The sequence below is a fragment of the Prionailurus viverrinus genome, chromosome B2 (genome assembly GCF_022837055.1).
Source record: "Prionailurus viverrinus isolate Anna chromosome B2, UM_Priviv_1.0, whole genome shotgun sequence".
Classification (NCBI taxonomy): domain Eukaryota; kingdom Metazoa; phylum Chordata; class Mammalia; order Carnivora; family Felidae; genus Prionailurus; species Prionailurus viverrinus.
The window spans coordinates 9,082,278-9,095,605 of NC_062565.1; the positions used below are offsets into that span (position 1 = coordinate 9,082,278).

Genomic DNA, 13,328 nt, shown 5'->3' on the forward strand with positions numbered 1-13,328 from the left:
AGTGAATGATACTGATGAGGTTTTGGACTGGTGGGGGTTGCTAGCTGATGGCCAAGAAAGAATTGTTGATGTCTTTGCTGCAAGATGTGATTTTATCAAAGCACATGGACAGGACTGGTGGGCAGGAACAGCTCTACTGGGGTTGTGAAGAGTGACTAGTTATATACCCTGGAGTTGGGGGAGGTAGAGTCAAAAGGAGGCCTCCAGAAGGCCTTTGGTCTGCTAAAGAGGACTCCTAGGATACCTGAGGCCTTGCTATTGTGAAGCAAAGGTTGTTTTTCCTCTAGTAAGGCATTTACGTTAGGATGGGAAGGGGTTCCTGGAGGAAATGTTCGACTCCGTATTTGCCTCAAGTATTTATCAATGGGCTGCAGGTTGTAAAGAAATTTAATTTTACCTGCTATTTCTTTCTTGCCTTTGTTCCCCATATCCCTATGGAGAGGAAGGTGATACCAGGGGCTCCAGGAAACGGAGTCTAGAGATAACTGGAGAGGAGTCTGTTGATAATAAATTACCAAAAAAAGGCCATCTTACGATATTTGTGAACTGAGGGGGACTCCCGTCCCGCATGACTGGGATCTCTATTAACTGCTTGTTTCCTTTCCTTGGTCCTTGGGCGGCCAGGAGTGTCTGAGGAATATGGCACATATCCCACCTGGGGGCGGGGCGGGGGTGCTGGCTTGCACTTTGCCCTCAGCTTGCCTTAATGCTCCCTCACCGGTACCGAGACTTAGGAGGGCACGTAACAGGAATCGGACTCAGACCGGACATCAAGGGTAGCTTTTGGGTGACAGTGGCGTTCGAGCTAAGACCTGGAGGCTGCATGGGGGGCAGCGAAACATAGTGTGTGTGGGGATGTGAGGGTGATGGTCCGGGTGGAGCACCCTAGGGACTGTGCTCCAGACACAGGGAACAGCACTGAAAAGGCCCCCTGTGCTAGGAGGAGGTTCTGGGCACTGAAGCCCCAAATGACCTGAGTGTTGGCAGAACCGAGAATCCATGGTAAATAGCGGTGAGCTGAGGGGAGAGAGTAGCTATCAGTATCCCTGTTTGTCGTAAGAGGAAGTGGAAGCTCAGAGAGGGTGATTGAACAAAACTCACACACCTCGACCTGAGTTTCAGACCTGGAGTTCCTTTATAGCAAGAACAGTAGCGCAGTCACGAAAAATGTCTTTACAAGCTATTCGGGCAGAATGTTACTGGTTGGAGATCATGCTAAATAGCGATGTGTTGGAGGTAACGTGCGTTTAACCGACTAAAGTGTGCTGATTCCTACACTCAGGGGCTCTAGAGGAAGAAAAGCAAATAGCTACCAAGCCAGATCACCCAAGTAGATTTCCACGTATTTACAAAAACAATAATTCCCTGCCCAGATCAGCTCTGTCCAGAAGTTTCTACAGGATAGAAATGCTATCCGGTGTGTTAGTCATTGGCACCTGTGGCCGTTGAGCATTTGCAATGTGGCTGCGGTGACTGAGGAACTGAATTTTCAATTTTATCTACTTTTAATTAATTTGAATTGTAACAGCCACGTGTTGCCAACGGCTATCATAGATTGCATCTCACAAAGTGTTTTCAGCATCTCTTAAGAGAATCACTGAACCTGATGAAAGAAATGAAAATTGTGCGGTTTTTTTTGGTTTGTTTTTGTTTTTTGTTTTTTGTTTTTTTGTTTTTTTTTTTTTTAGCGGAGGTGGGTCTGGTTGCATTCCAGATCTGTTCCTCACTTGGGGCTAATTTCGGTGACTGGCAATGAATGGCAGTTGTATGCAAATCACTTCCCCGCACTTCCATCACTGCTTAACATTTAAATTTTTAGGTCTAGTCGGTTTTCAATCTATGGTGACTTCCCATCTCAGCTTTAAATTCCCGTCTAATCTTTAAGTTGTGAATCCCAAGTAAACACTTAAATGTATTATGAAAGAACCTGTCTGAGCTCAGGATACTATGACTAAATATAGCCCGAGTGAGTTCTGCCACAAACATTTTCCTCGTTGTGGAGGCTGGGAAGTCCCAAGATCAAGGTGCTGGCAGATTTGGTTTCTGGTGAGTGCTATCTTCCAAGTTTACGGAAGCTGCCTTCTCTCCGTGTCCTCACAGGGTGGCAGAGCCACACAGGGAGAGGCAGCTCACACTCTGGTTTCACTTTATCTTCCTATAAAGGTACTAATCCCATCACGGGGCCCACCCCCCAACCAGATTACCTCCCAAAGCTCCACTTCTCCAAATACCATCCCTTGGGAAGTTAGGGCTTCAATACATGAATTGGAAGGTTGGGGCACCTTTGGTCCATGGCTCGACCTTTTTGGGAACTCCTTTTGAAAGGCAAATCCTTATCCACGAACTTCTCTTTAAGTAGAAGACACTTAAAAAATATTTTTTAACATTTACTTATTGAGAGAGAGACATAGAGCAAGCAGTGGAGGGGCAGACAGAGAAGGAGACACAGAATCTGAAGCAGGCTCCAAGCTGTCAGCACAGGGGCTCGAACCCATGAACTGCAAGATCATGACCTGAGCCGAAGTCCGACGCTTGACTGACTGAGCCACCCAGGTTCCCCAGTAGTGACACTTTTTTTTAATTTTTTTTAAGTTTATTTTTGAGACAGAGAAAGAGCATGAACGGGGGAGGGTCAGAGAAAGAGGGAGACACAGAATCGGAAGCAGGCTCCAGGCTCTGAGCCATCAGCCCAGAGCCCGACGCGGGGCTCGAACTCACGGACCGCGAGATTGTGACCTGAGCTGAAGTCGGACGCTTAACTGACTGAGCCACCCAGGTGCCCCAGTGACACTTTCTTAAATTCAGTGTGTAAGGATGCCAGGTAGAGACATCTTTTGCAGATAGCATCTCCTTGAGAGTGAGGACTATGCCTCATTCATCGGTGTATCTGGGGTACCTGGTTCGGAACTAGGGTGCTCAACAGATGTTGAGTTTTTCCATAATAAAGAGATGAAGTGTTTCTTAAAATTTTAGAAAAATATGGAGTGGCAGAATAGGTCACTAAACTTTGGGAGGGGATTGAAATATTTTCCTTTTGACTTCCAAAATAATTGGCTTTTATCTAACATAACTGTTCCAGTGTAGATACGGCCACATGTGAAAGATTAAAGAAATTGCAAGAACAAAGCGTGGCTGGAGTGCCTGTTGAGCCAGTGTGTCTATCTATAGAACTCTTTTTCACTCTCAGTGTCCTGGTTTAGACAATAAACTAATTGTTTACTTGCCCGGGGCTGGTTAAATTATAGGAGCCACCTTATCCCCGGTTTTGCTTTACATGGTTTCAGTTACCCACAATTACTCTCTGGGAGCAAATGATCCGCCTCCTGATGTGTGATCAAAAGGTCAGTAGTAGCCTAATGTTACTAATTTTATCACCTCCCATCATCACAAGGGTGAGTACAGTACTATTGTACTGTATTTTGAGAGAGGAGAGACCATATTCTCATGACTTTTATTAAAGTACATGGTTGTAGTTCTATTAATTTCTTACTTTGCCTAATTTATGAATTAAACTGTCATAGGTCTGTATAGGGAGAAACAGTATATATAGGTTTCAGTACTGTTCACAGTTTCAGACATCTACTTGGGGCTTTTGGACCGAGTCCTCCAGCTAAGGTGGGAGGGAGGTATCTGTGGTACCCTCACTCCTATAGTCCTGTTGTTCCCCATTCCCCTGAAGGAAGGAAGGGCTTTGCCTTTTTTTAGGTCCTGGTTTAATGCTTTGTACATCCTAAGCAGTAAATGCTTATTGAAAGAATAAGTGAAGATGTATTTGCTTCTGTTAGAACTCTTGACTATTCTGTAGATGCTTTCAGGGAAACTTATTTAGGGGATATGTGAATTAACCTGATTCCAACGTGTCTGAGAAGGATACATGAATCCGTTCTGGGTTTCTTGATATTATTTTCCTTTGATCTTCCAGAAGCATTGGAGAACGTTTAAGTTCAGCCTTTCCAAAAGGCTATAGAACAGTTGTAGAAATGTGAGCTGTTTCTAATTACTTGCATTTACAGATATTTATTGTCTACATTGTGCTCAGTGTGCTGAATGCCACGTTTACACAATAGAAATGCACGGACTGAAAAAGCAGCACTTGTTGTTACTAGTTTGGGTGAAAGCGATTTTCAGAGTTATAGAGCAGGTTTTGAAAATCTGGATTCGTCTGGCTCCTAACACACACAAGAACAACTCTTTACACTTGAGCGTATCAGTTAAAGTGTAAGGTGCGTTTGTGTCTAGGGAACAGAGTATAGGGTTTGAATTGGGTCCTGTGTGTTCTTAGATTTCAAATCATTAGGGGTTTCTGGCTGTTACGGGATTAATGCTCTTAGTCTGATCAGGGCAGGGGGACAGTACTGTGTATCTATCTGTAGATGGGCTGATGGGTTTGCTGTGTTCAGTTCTATGCTTTTGGTCCATCCCTGGCCTGCTCACCTACCGAAGGAGCCCCCCCCACCCCCCCACCTTGGGGTGGATCAAGGCAAACTGGAATACAGACGGGTTGGCTACTGCCCAAAATTGTGCCTTCACTTGCTGGCCTGCAGGTGACATAATCACACCCATGTGACTTTTCCCATTTGCATCCTTGTGCGAAATATAATTTTTGTGTTTTATTTTAGGTCCATGTACTTTTATTTACACATCATAAGTCTTCTGATAATACTATTTCTGCCAGTCAAACCCCATGCTCATATTCAGAGGCAGCCTCAGACTCTGAACTCCGTTAATAAGAAGAAAAAAGATTGATACCTCCAAGAAAAAGCTGAGCTTGTAAAACTGCAAAACATCGGAAAGTTGAGACCAAAAGGCTCAAGGGTTCTCCAGTGACTTAGAAGCAATGTTTACGTGCATTTTTTTTTAAGTGCAGGGAGAATTTTTATCAAGCCTTTTTAAGTCAGCCATGTCCAATTGATTTAGTATTTCCTGGGACATTTGAGTGGTGTGGAGGTATGTGCAGAATGTGCCAGAGACCGTGCAGTCTGGGCTGCTGGGTCTTTGCTTCTCTGGCACCATTTCCAGCCACGGGAGCCCATACATCTGCTCCGGAAGGCAGAAGGTGGTTGCTGACAGAGCTGATCTTCCAGAATATACCCAGATATGGTTGTTCCTTGGGAAGCCCCAGACCCTTTGACCACAGTGACGACACTCAGAAGACCACGGAGGAGAAGGAGCCGGCACGAAAGAACCAGGAGGACTTGCCGTGAACACTTGAGTGGATGGAAAGTCAGGCATGCCCTAAAGTAGGCTGCATTTTTTTCCCCAAGAGATAGAACTCTTCCCTTTTTTCCTTCTAAGCTGAGCCAAGATTGGAAATCAGTCTCCTGTACTCCAGGAGTCTAGGAAGGGCTACTGTTTTCCATTTCACACACGCCATCTGTTTGCCCAGGGATGGCCCTGAGAAAATACCCAAATGTTTGTACCATCAAAGGCAGAATAAATAAGCCTTCTAAATAAGTAATTTGTTTTAAAAAAGTAAAGTTCCGTAGAAGCTTGTTAAGAAGCAGCATTTTTCTCACCTCATTTCGTGGAGGTGTTCATGATCTTGGTTATGATACACACACCAGCTGATTTTCACTTTTCTGGTTTTGCGGTTGATTAAATTTGACGATTTTAGTTGAATCATCGTATCGGAGAGCAGAAATGGAGGACCGTTTTCTATCCTTGTTATGAATGTGCTGTGGTTCCTTTCGGGGACTTCTATTGGATAATATTCTATGTGGGAGAAAGAAACATGGTATTAAATGTGCAAAATGATGAAACTGATAATAATAAATTATATGTTACAACAGTGTACCCTAAAGTAATAGAGAATTTGTTCCAATCACATGGCCCCCAATTGGTTTTTTACCAAATGAATGCTGTGTTTCTATATAAAGGAAGCATTCCTGAATGGAATGATTGCTTTTTGTTTCTGTGAGGGGTGACTCAGCCTTCTGAAGCACGTGCCTTATATTTGTGTGTTTCTCTAAGTTTTAACAAATGCACACAGTTCAGATTTTTCTCTTAAGTTTTAACAAATGCACAAAGTTCCAGTTTTTACTTGTTTAAAATTTGACCTTTTATGACCTGTTCAATTTGTCCTCTACATCAGGTACTTGGAAGGTTTTGGTTTTTGGTTTGATTTCCTATCTTCATTCCCAACTTTGCAGGTAGGATTAACCCTCTTTCCCAGACGAGGAAACAGAGAATCAGGGAGAGGTTTGCTAAGTGCCCCCACAGCCACAGAGTTAGTGAAGGAGCAGAGATTAAAATCCAAATTCCAAAGCTTTGGACAGTTTGTAATTTCCAGGAGGTACCCTGCTGCTGCTTAGGGCAATGAAATGTGAAATGATGTGCTTGTCCCTTGAAGAGTTTGTATGGTGTTCATGGAGAATACTAGAACTTAAACTCTAGGCCTTATATGTAAGATAATGGAAGTTAAGAAATAGCACATTTTGGCCGGTGTTTGAGGCTCACCCCAATTTAACCAGGTAACCTTGGGGCAATACCACCTTGCTGGTCCACAAGGAATGTTAGGGGAGAGGGGATATGGGTACTTACAATCTATCAGAGTCTTTTTCCAACAGGAACATTTAGAGGTGCAAGACCAAGAAAAATGCACACCAGTAAAAATGATATAGGTCACCGTGGGCCCAAAGTCTTTGGAGTAATCCATATTACAGTAAAGTCTTTGAACTTGGCAATATGATTTATATTCAAGTTTCACTGTATCTAAATATCTTCATTTCTGAGAGAAGAATTTTGGTAACAAGAGGAGGGGTGATCACCAGGGTGACCATCCTGTTGTACCAGTGACTTTACTGACCCCTCAGTCGTGGGCAAACTTGGACCATTTGGTCCCTCCAGTGTTTGCTGAGAATCAAGTATTCATTACAGAATGGAGTCAAAGTCAGGCCTTTGGAATCTGGGCTCATCGAGGCCTTATGTCAGACAGTGCTGGGCTCTTAGGCACATTTTTCTTATTGTGGGACTTTATTCAGTGCAGGCACTTTATTGTGCTTTGCAGATACTGCGTTTTTTGTTGTTGTTTTTACGATTTGAAGATTAATGGCAACTCTGTGTTGAGCAAGTCTGTTGGCAACATTTCTCCAACACCATTTGCTTACTTCGTGTCTGTCTCAGCTTGGTGATTCTCACAATATTCCAAACATCTTTGTTATTTTATATTTCTTATGGTGATCTTTGATGTTACTATTGTGACTGTTTTAGGGTGCCATGAAGCACACCCATATAAGACAACAAACTTAATTGAGAACTGTGTGTGTTCGGACCTCTCCACCAACCAGTTGTTCCCCCAACTCCCCCTCTCCTCAGGCCTCCCTATTCCTGAGACACAATATTGAAACTAGGCCCATTAATCACCCCACAATGGCCTCTGAGTGTTCAAGTGACAGCAATAATCACACATCTATCACTTTAAATCAAAAACTAGAAACGATTAGACATGGTGAGAAAGGCATGTTGAAAACAGGCTAAAAGCTAGGCCCCTTACGTCAAACAGCCAAGCTGTGTTTCAAAGAAAAAAGTTCTTGCACGAAATTCAAAGTGTTACTCCGGTGAAACAGGAATGATAACAAAGCAAAAGAGCCCGGTTGCCAGTTTGGAGACAGTTTTAGTGGTCTGGATAAACCAAACCAGCCACAGCATCCCTTACGTCAAAGCTTCATCCAGAGCAAGGCCCTAACTCTCTTCAGTTCTATGAAAGCTGAAAGAGGTGAGGAGCTACAGAAGGAAAGTTTGAAGCCAGGAGAGGTTGGTTCGTGAGGTTTAAGGGAAGAAGCCATCTCCATGACATCAAAGTTCACGGTGAAGCAGCAGGTGCTGATGTAGAAGCTTCGGCAAGTTCTCCAGAAGTTCTAGCTGAGGTAGTTAATGAAGGTGGCTATGCTAAACAGTCTTTTACTGGAAGAAGATGCCATGTAAGGCTTTCAGAGCTGGAGAGAAGTCAATGCATGGCTTCAAAGCACGGCTGGCTCTTGTTAGGGGCTAATGCAGTGGGTGACTTCAAGCTGAAGCCAATACTAGGTCCCTTAAGAATGACGCTAGATCTACTCTGCCTGCCCTCTATAAATGGAAGAACAGAGTCTGAATGACAGCACATCTGTTTACAACATGGTTTCCTGAATTTTTTAGGCCCACAGTTGAGACCTAGTGCTTGGGGAAAAAACGATCCCTTTCAAAATATTACTGCTCATTGACAGTGCCCCTGGTCACCCAAGAGTTCTGATAGAGATGGACAGAGATGAATGGTGTTTTCATGCCTGCTGACGCAACATCCATTCTGTAGCCCATGGATTAAGGGGTAATTTTGATTTTTACGTTTTATTAATACATCCGCTAAGGTATAGCTGCTATAGATAATGATTCTTCTGAAGGATCCAGGCAAAGTAAACTGAAAACTTTCTGGGGTTCTCGTCCAAGATGGTGACCTAGGAAGACCCCCTTCCTCCCCTCCTCCATGGATACAGCAAATCTACACCTATTTACAGAGTAGTTCCTCCTGAAGAAGAACTAGGGGCTAAGCAGGTTTTGCACAGGTAAAGAGAAGCCATGTAGAGAACAGCAAGAGAGATGGGAGACATGGCAATGAAGGGAACCCCCCATCCCCAATGGTGCAGACAGCAGTGGGGAGGAATAGTATTGAGGGATCGTGAGCAGATTCATCTGATGGGATGTGGGGCACAGAAAAAAAAGCCATGGTTTAAAAGGGCAACTAGAATAAGAATATAAAGGAACTGCTCTAGAACCCTGCAAATGGCTGGCGAGTTTCTGGAACTTTCTCCGGGTTGCAGGGGCTGACGAATACCATGGTTCATGTTCGCCTTCCTTTTTTTTTTTTTTAAGTTTTTTAAATAAGTTTATTTTTGAGAGCAAGTGAGCAAGCAAGCATGAGCAAGAGAGAGGCAGAGAGAGAGAATCCCAAACAGGCTCTGCACTGCCAGTGAGGGGCCCGACGCGGGGCTCAAACTCATGAACTGTGAGATCAGGACCTGAGCCAAAATCGAGAGTCAGATGCTTAACTGAGAGAGCCACCCGGCACTACTGTTTTCCTTCCTTCTTGATAGTGCAGATGACAACAGGGTTCTGGTACCATAGCTGGCCCACCGACTCAAAGCCCTGGGACCCTAGCCCACACCAGCCCCAGATGCTCTGGGGCACAGAAAAAAAGCCATGGCTTGAAGGATCAACTAGAATGGAGGAGATCCAGCCCTAGACCTTTTCCAAACAGCAGATCTTCTGGAACTCTATCCAGGTTAGAGGGGCTGGGGAGCACCATGGTTTATGTTTACCATGTACCATGATAGTGTAGATGGAGGGAAGGTTCTGGGCACCACAACTGGCCAGCCACCTCAGTGAGCCCTGGGTGCCTAGTTCATACCAGCCGCAGATACCCTTCGGCACAGAAAAAAAAGCCATGGCTTGAAGGATCAACTAGAATATAAAGGAGCTAGCCCTAGAACACTGCCAAATGGAAGGGGAGCTGATGGAACTTTCTTGAGGTCACAGAGGCTGATGAGCACCTTGGTTAACTTTCCTTCTCCACCCTGATAGCATGGGTAGGAGCAGCGTTCTGGACCACCCTAGCCAGCCTACTGCCTCAGTGAGCCCCAGGCACCTAGCCCACACCAGCCCCAGCCATCCCACCAAGGTGGCTCCAGCATGGTACATACCAGGACACCCCTAGTCCACGCAAACTACAGCTTTAGCCATCTCACCAAGGTAATACAGTCACAAAGCATCCCAGAACAATCCAAGCCTATCTGAAAGGGAAAAAAAAACAAAAAACAACCCTACCTACAACCAAGAATACTCTACCTGGCAAAGTTATTCAGAATTGAAGGAGAGGTAGAGTTTCTTAGACAGACCGCAATTTTAAATGTTCATCACAACTCAGTTGGCCTTAGGTGAAATGTTAAAGGTACGTCTTTAAATGGAAAATAAAAGGACATAATTAGGAGAAAACTATAAATAAAAAGATGTAAAATGGAACAACATATACATAAAATGTAGAGTGGGGAGTGAGAAAGGGATTATCAACTTAATATAGATTGCTATGTACTTAGGATGTTACATGTGAACCACATGGTACCCTAGAATATATATACAAAAAATACAGAGAAAGTAGTAAAAACATAACACCTACAGAAAGTCAGCAGTCATAAGGAGAGAGCAAGAAACTTAGAAAAACTACAAAAAAATGAAAGAGTGAGCAAAATGTAGCAAGTACATATCTACCAATAATTACTTTAAATGTAAATGGCCTAAATGGTCCACTTAAAAGACATTACTTTAAATGTAAATGGCCTAAATGGTTCACTTAAAAGACATAGGGTGACTAAATGGATAGAAAAACAAGACCTTCTATATGTTGCCTAGAAGAGACTCACTTCAGATTTAAAGACACAAAGTAAAAAACCAATGTAGCAATATTTATATCAGAAAAAATGGACTTTAAAACAAAGTCTGTAATGAGGGACCATGAAGGACATTATGTAATGATAAAGGGATCAGTCCAACAAGAGGATATAACAATTGTGAATATCTATGTACAAAACATTGGAACACCTAAATACATAAAGCAAATATTAATAGACAAAAAGGGAGAAACTGACAGGGACTTTAACACCTCACTTAAATCAGTGGATAGATCATCCAGGCAGAAAATAAAAAAACAATAGTATCTTTGAATGAAACAGACCACATGGACTTAACAGATACGTATGAATGTTCCATCCCCAAAATACCAACAGAATACACGTTCTTTTCAAGTGCACATGCAACATTCTCCAGGACAGATCACGTGTTACGCCACAAAACAAGCCTTGATAAATTTTGAAAGATTGACATCGTATTCCTCTTTTCGGACCACAATGGGATTGGACTAGAAATCAATCATGGGAAAAAACTGGAAAAAATACAAACATGTAGAGTCTAAACAACATGCTACTGAACAACCAATGGGTCAATGAAAACACAATGGCCAAAATCTGAGACACGGCAAACGCCATTTTAAAAAGGAAATTTATAGTGATACAGGCCTACCTCAAGGAACAAGAAAAGGGGTGCCTGGGCTTCTCAGTTGGTTAAGTGTCTTGATTTGAGCTCAGGTCATGCTTTTACGGGTTCATGAGTTTGAGCCCCATGTTGGGCTCTGTGCTGACAGCGCACAGCCTGCTTGTGATTCTCTGTCTCCTCTCTGTGTCCCTCTCCTGCTTGTGCTCTCTCTCTCTCAAAAATAAATAAGCTTAAAATAGATAAACCTTTAGCCAGACTCATCAAGAAAAAAAAAGAGAGAGGACCCAAATAAATTCAGATACAAAAGAAATGACAGCTGACACTACAGAAGTAAAAAGGATTTTAATAAACTGGTAAGGAAAATGATATGCCAACAAATTGAACAATGTAGAAGAAACAGATAAATTTCTAGAAATATACAATCTTCCAAAACTGAATCAGGAAGAAATGGAAAATTGGAACAGACCAGTTAGTCATAACCCTATTAAGTCAGTAACCTAAAAACTCCCAACAAACAAAAGTCCAGGACCAGATGGCATCACAGGTGAGTTCTACCAAGTATTTAAAGAAGATTTAGGGGCCCCTGGGTGGCTCAGTCGGTTGAGCATCCGACTTTGGCTCAGGTCATGATCTCAGGGTCTGTGAGTTCGAGCCCTGCATTGGGCTCTGTGCTGACAGCTCAGAGCCTGGAGCCTGCTTTGGATTGTGTCTCCCTCACTCTCTTCCCCTCCCCCGCTCATGCTCTGTCTCTCTGTCAACCATAAATAAAACATTAAAAAAATGTTTTTAATAAAGAAGATGTAATACTTATTCTCCTCAAGCTATTCCAAAAAAATAGAAGATGGAAGAAAGTTTCCAAATACATTCTTTGAGGCCAGCATTACCCCAATATCAAAACTAGACAAAGACACAACCAAAAAAAAGAACTGTAGACCAATATCCCTTATGAACATAGATGCAAAAATTCTCAACAGAATATTAGCAAGCCACATTCAATGGATTATTCACCTCTTGTGATGCAAGCGTGACTAAACATTTGCAAAACAACGTGATACACAATATTAACAAAATGAAGGATAAAAATATAATCAATGAAAAAGCATTTAACTAAATGCAACAACCATTCATGTTAGAAACTCTCACTAAAGTGGGTTTAGAGGGAACATACCTCAACATAATAAAGGCCATATACAAAAACCCACAGCTAACATCGTAGTGGTGAAAAACAGTCTTTCACCTAAGATCAGAAACAATGGAAAAAGGTCTACTACTTTCACTATTTTTATTCGACACAGTACTGGAAGTTACATTCACAGCAATCAGAGATGAAAAGGAAATGTAAGTCATACCAGTTAGTAAGAAAAATGTTACTAATGGCCACTATTTGCAGATGACATGATACTACACTTAGAAAACCCTAAGACTCCATCTGAAGACTATTGGAATAAATGAATTCAGTAAAGTTGCAGGATATAAAATTAACATAAAGAAATCTGTTGCATCTCATTACACTAATAATGAAGTAGGAGAAAGGGAAATTAAGAAAACAATTCCATTTGTAATTGCACCAAAAAGAATAAAATATCTAGGAAGAAACTTAATGAAGGTGGTGAAAGACCTATACTCTAAAAACTATAAGACACTGAGTAAGTAAATGAAAGTTGATACAAGCAAATAAAAATATATACCATGTTCATGGATTAGAAGAACTAGTATTGTTAAAATGTCTATACTGCCCAAAGCAATCTATGGAGTCACTGTAATCCCTATCAAAATATAAACAGCATTTCTCATAGAACTAGGAAAAACAATACTAAAACTTGTATGGAACCACAAAAGACTCCAAATAGTCAAAGCAATCTTGAGAAAGAAGAAAAAAGCTGGAAGCATCATAGTCCAGATTTTACTGGCAGAAAAACAAATACACAGATCTATGAAACAGAATAGACAGCCAGAAATAAATTCATGCTTATATTATCAATAACAAAGGAGGCAAAAATATACAACAGGGAAAGGACAGTCTCTTCAGTAAATTGTGGTGGGAAAAATGAACAGCTACCTGCAAAAGAATGAAAACTGGACCACTTTCTTACACACAGAAATGAACTCAAAATGATTAAAGACCTAGTGTGAAACCTGAAAATCTAAAACTCTTAGAAGAAAACATAGGCAGTAATTTCTTTGATTTCAGCCTTAGCACCATTTTTCTAGCTATGTCTTCTCAGGAAAGCAAAACAAAAGCAAAAATAAACTATTGGAACTACATGAAAACAAAAAGCTTTTGCACAGCAAAGGAACCATCAAAAACCCAA

The 13,328-nt window shown here is 42.0% G+C and overlaps 1 protein-coding gene across 3 annotated transcripts in view; it reads left to right on the forward strand.

The window, feature by feature from the left end:
• Positions 1–13,042, forward strand: part of MBOAT1 (membrane bound O-acyltransferase domain containing 1) — a 112,775-nt gene extending 99,733 nt beyond the window's left edge. For 2 of the 3 annotated variants that reach the window (XM_047858253.1, XM_047858254.1), the window contains exon 13: positions 4,620–5,791. In XM_047858253.1, coding sequence (XP_047714209.1) covers positions 4,620–4,746 — 127 coding nt within the window. In that variant the 3' untranslated portion in view covers positions 4,747–5,791. Of the gene's footprint in view, positions 1–4,619; positions 5,792–13,031 lie in introns of those variants that run through there. The other variant, XR_007152088.1, reaches the window with a different exon arrangement.
• Positions 13,043–13,328: the final 286 nt, after the last annotated feature.